The sequence below is a fragment of the Haplochromis burtoni genome, unplaced genomic scaffold, assembly GCF_018398535.1.
Source record: "Haplochromis burtoni strain Fernald_Lab_line unplaced genomic scaffold, NCSU_Asbu1 Contig_389, whole genome shotgun sequence".
Lineage (NCBI taxonomy): Eukaryota > Metazoa > Chordata > Actinopteri > Cichliformes > Cichlidae > Haplochromis > Haplochromis burtoni.
The window spans coordinates 226,020-230,681 of NW_024582750.1; the positions used below are offsets into that span (position 1 = coordinate 226,020).

Genomic DNA, 4,662 nt, shown 5'->3' on the forward strand with positions numbered 1-4,662 from the left:
ACTTCCTTGTAGGCTTACAATGATGCCTGGGAAGAAATTATTGAACAGCAAACTGTGACTGTGTTCACGACAATCTGCTTTAAGGTTTCTTGACAAATATTTCAAATAAGCTTATTTTGTTTATCATAATAATCATCATCAAGCATTAAAACGTACTGCAGTCGTGAAAACCTGGCAAGCTTTTGTAAATTCGATTTTGGATGTTGACACATAAAGTGCATTCATTTTTGTTTCCTTTAAAGTTTCACTGACCTTAAAACAACTGATGATATTGTTCGTGTTATTTGGTCTGTTTACTGGAGGTAAGTTCTGCACAGCAAAATACACACAGGTCAGGTACCTGAATAAATATGCAATCTATGTCACGGTCCTGAGACTTTGACCCAGCATTTTGACTTTTGGACTGTGGAATATGAGGTAATGTTGCAAGTCAAATTAAGATGAGCACTGCTTGTATAATGTGTTGTACTTCTGGTTTCTTCTTTTTAGTCTCCTTCCTGAGTGAAGATAATTTGCTCTTCTTATGTTGCTGTTTTGCTGGACTTGTTATTGTTCTTCTTTTTGTTGGATATAAAATGACAGCTGCACTCAGGAATCAGGTGGCCTTATATTTAATACATTCTGTGGTTACTGTAGTAACACTGTGTGCTCAAACACCTGATCCTCTGAAATTATGAATCCTGATAATGTGATAATTCAGCTTCACCTCGTCTGTCCTTTACACTCTCAGCCAGGTCTTTTCAGCTACATGAAGGCATGCCCTATAAACAAGAAAAGAGAGTTTCAGGTAGACATATCATTTTCTTCCCACACCCTCTTTTGAGCTCAGAAGCCATGTGATATTGGCTGCTGATGGGGATAACGATTGTGCACCATTCAGGGAATGGCATTTATCTAAAGTGAACAAGAGATGGCCTATTGCCAGCGGCTCTGCAGATGATATATTCTAAGTCACGTATGCTCTTTGAGTCAGAGACGACAGATGAACTCAAGATGAGGGTACACAGAATATTTCTCCTGGTAGTGCTGGGCTGCAGCTGGGCCGGTGGACGAATTGTGCCAAAATGTGAACTGAGAGACCAACTGATCTGGGCAACCAGCAGCCTTCCACAGAAAGCAAAAGATTCAGGACTGGACAGTGAGAAGTTCGTGACCAAGAGTAAGTGGCAACGATGCACTGAAGTCTGTTTAGAAATGAAATAGATTTAATTTAATGGATTTATTGAAACCAAGGATTGTGACGCATTGTATTTTAGGACTTAGATTTTATATTGATACTTGATATTTGTTTTAAGTCTCGTATAGAGTCTTTGAAAGCTGATGAAATCAAAACATTAGACTTGTAAACAAACTGGGAGTATGACAAGAGTCATGCCTGACATCTTTTTTCTTGTATATCTTTAATATAAACAGTAATTTGGTGTTCACTTTAAATGGCAAGCTAGCCCAACTCACTCTTCTATCTTGCTCTTATGCTTTAGTTTCATTATTAAGGTACTTTAACTGTGGGCTCGACTCTGTTTCCTCTCTGAAATCCCATTTTAATGTGAACAACTAAGATCTGACGATTCACGTGAAATGACAAAGCAAACTCTCAGCAACTTATTAAGCACCACTGTGATAGCAAAGAAACATGCCAGATGGCAGCTGCTTTGTCATCTTTGAGAAGGATTCATATTGCAACAGGATAATGATCCCAAACACAGATAAATATTCTTCCTCCAGATCAACCAGATTAGTGGTAAAAATGTTAGGTGAAACTGGTTCGGGTTTGTTTAAGATATGTTAAAAGACATGTTTTGAAATGTTGGTGGTGCTAGGAAAAACTAAGTCATGGAATTATTAGCAACTTCTAGGAGCCATAAATATCCAGAGGAAATTAAACAGATATATGCCCAGTCGTTTGAAAAACATTTGTCAGTTTGCTTCTCTTTTCTTCTCCAGTCGTCTGTTTTGTGGAAAACGTATCTGAATTTAACACCAGTTTGGTCAGTAACGGGCTGAGAGACGATGGCATTTGGCAGAAGAACAATTCTTCTGGGGACTCGGACGACACACTCTATGGCATTTTCCAGCTCTGGGATCAGCTGGTCTGTGGTAACGGCACAAATTCATCACCAAATATTTGTGCGATAAACTGCATGGGTGAGTATCATTCATTACAGGCAAATAAGTACGTTTGTAGATTTTTAATATCTTTCACTTGTTATTTTCTTGAAATTTGATGGATAGAATATCAGATGTAATTGTAGCGTCAAGCCTAGACAATGTAATTAAACTGAGAATCTACATCTGAACTAGAAAAATGTTTGTTTCTTTTTCTCCTTCTAGACTTGATTGATGATGACATACAAGACGATGTCCGCTGTCTGATGAAGCTCTTCGTCGATCTGGTGTAGGTCTTTCTGTCTTTTCTATGTAATTTGTCGGTATGATGTCACAGGATGCAACGAACCAGCAAAGATCCACGATGACAACTGAGAGATTTTGTGATCAGATTAGAAAGTTGAATGTTTTGTTTGCAACTACACCAATTATTAACAGAAGGAACCGTGAGTACTCAGTGAAATTCACTTCAGTGCCTATTTTCATGATTTCCACAGTGAAAAAGGTTTTGGGGCAGCCCATTGGAAGGAGCTAAAGAAAGAGTGAGTTATATCTTTATCTGTTTTGAAAACATGACCTTTAAGATGAACTCTTTGCTTTTACTAATAATGTTCAATATTTAAATATTGAATAGATATTTGTGAGATCAGTGCATATGCTATTCCTAATAAATTGCAATATTTGAATGCATAAACTAATGCAAATCTGTTCTCTTGCAGGATTAAGCTCATCTTGCAGGATAAGTGCAAAGATAAGCAAGCAGCTGAGTACTTTGCTGAATGCCATTAGTAATGAATCTTATGTTAACAGGTGATTTGTGAAAATAAAATAAAACTAAAGCATGTAAAGTAAAGATATAGAGTTGTCTGGAAGAACTGAATTGAATCTAGGAAATGTGGATTAAGATGAGCAGTGTGAAGAGGAGAATACAGAAATGCTAACCAGTGACTTAGATAAGTAGAGATAATAATGACCTATGGCACAGGTACTGCCATGGAGCAGATCAAAGCACAAACTAAACAGTGAGACCACACAGATGATGGAGTTTTGAATAGCAACAACAACAAAACAATCAAATTCAATTACCATCAAAATATATGTGATGAGTTCATGAATGTGGTGAAGGTGTTAAAAGGAAGAAAGATGCTGTTAGCATCAAGCCATTTTTAAAACAGTCAGCCAGTAGGTGTACTTCCTTTAGGAACTGCCTCGCACACCCTGCCTGTCTCTACACAAAACCAGAAAGAGGACAGAGCAGGCAGAGTGGGAGCACTCATCACCAGTGTGAGGTTGATTACTAAACTTTAGCATCAGGAGACACAATATAGGATGTACTCGACAAGTAAGATTCAATTTCAGCTTTGTCAAGAGCCCCAACAGTTCTAGCAGGACGGTGCAGAGCTATCCAACTTGTTCTTACTGCAAGGTGTCAAATACAGTCGGAGGCTGTTGGCCTCACAGAGACGAACAAGGTGTCCTTTAGTGTCAAAAATCCAGAACCATTTCATGTTTTTATTCACCCCAGTTGCTTTAGAAGCGCCAGTTAACTTACCCCTATGCATGTCTTTGGACTGTGTTAGGCTGCTGAAGTACTGGATAATATGCAAACTCCACACAGAAAGGTTGATCCCACCTTGATTCAAATGCAGGACCTTTTTGTTGGCAGGTGATAGCCCTTCAAGGGCTGTAGTTTAATTATTTTTGATCCTCAATAATGAAGACATCTTTTTGTTCAAACATGATATATGACGCAATAACAAATGCTAAAAACAATTCTGTGCTTCTTTCAGCCTGGCATAGTTACAAATAATACCGCTATCATGGTTTCATGTGCAGTGTTGGGAACATAAATCAGATTACTACTAAAGATTATGACCATAACATGTGATCGTGTACATCATACAGTGTATTAAAACCATATTAGAGTAAGAAAATTTGTTGATGTTGTCATTCTGGCTTGCTACCACTAGAGGTCAGTCTTTGATGCAGTTTCTTTAGATTCTTCATCCTGCACTTCTACATTTGTCTTTCTCTCTGTTCCACTCTGTCCTTGGGGACAAGTCACACACATGTCACAGTCACAGAGGGGAAAGAAAATCCGAAAGTTGAGAACACAAACAAGTGTATTCACACATGCAGTAAATGTCTTGATGCATGCTCAATCGTCCAGGTATAAGGAAATCCCAGAAAGTTGATTCTGTTTATCTGGAAGCAGCGTTTTCAGTGGGCGAAACATTTCGTCACTCATTCAAGTGACTTCTTCAGTCTCCAGGTTTCCCCAATCTTATAAACACCACATCCAGAACACCTCGGATTTTGACTATAGAGGCAGATGAAGCAATGGTCTGGTACGATGTTACATCTCTCTTCACTTGTGTTCCAGTTACTGAAGCAGTGGAGGTAGTTTGTAAGAGATTACAGGGTGACCCCAACCTCAGCAACAGGACCACTCTCTGCACTTACCACATTTTTTTGCTCTTGGAACTGTCGTCATTACACCTATTTTAGAAATAAGGGTCAGTACTACAGGCAGAAACATGGCTGTGCCATGGGTTC

General features: G+C 38.7%; 1 protein-coding gene across 1 annotated transcript; it reads left to right on the forward strand.

Moving 5' to 3' along the window:
• Nucleotides 1-650: 650 nt before the first annotated feature.
• Nucleotides 651-4,279, forward strand: LOC102301405 (lysozyme C, milk isozyme). Its single transcript, XM_005944012.2, has 5 exons — nt 651-1,159; nt 1,945-2,145; nt 2,332-2,395; nt 2,604-2,648; nt 2,826-4,279. Exons 1-5 carry the CDS (start codon nt 937-939, stop codon nt 2,893-2,895), a joined length of 603 nt encoding a protein of 200 aa, XP_005944074.1. The 5' UTR covers nt 651-936; the 3' UTR covers nt 2,896-4,279.
• The last annotated feature ends 383 nt before the right edge of the window (nt 4,280-4,662 follow it).

Coding starts and splice junctions, on each gene's coding strand:
- LOC102301405 (XM_005944012.2), top strand. CDS start 937: ATGATATATTCTAAGTCACGTATGCTCTTTGAGTCAGAGACGACAGAT. Junction 1,160..1,944: donor TGAGAAGTTCGTGACCAAGA/GTAAGTGGCAAC, acceptor TTTCTTCTCCAG/TCGTCTGTTTTGTGGAAAAC. Junction 2,396..2,603: donor AAGCTCTTCGTCGATCTGGT/GTAGGTCTTTCT, acceptor TGATTTCCACAG/TGAAAAAGGTTTTGGGGCAG.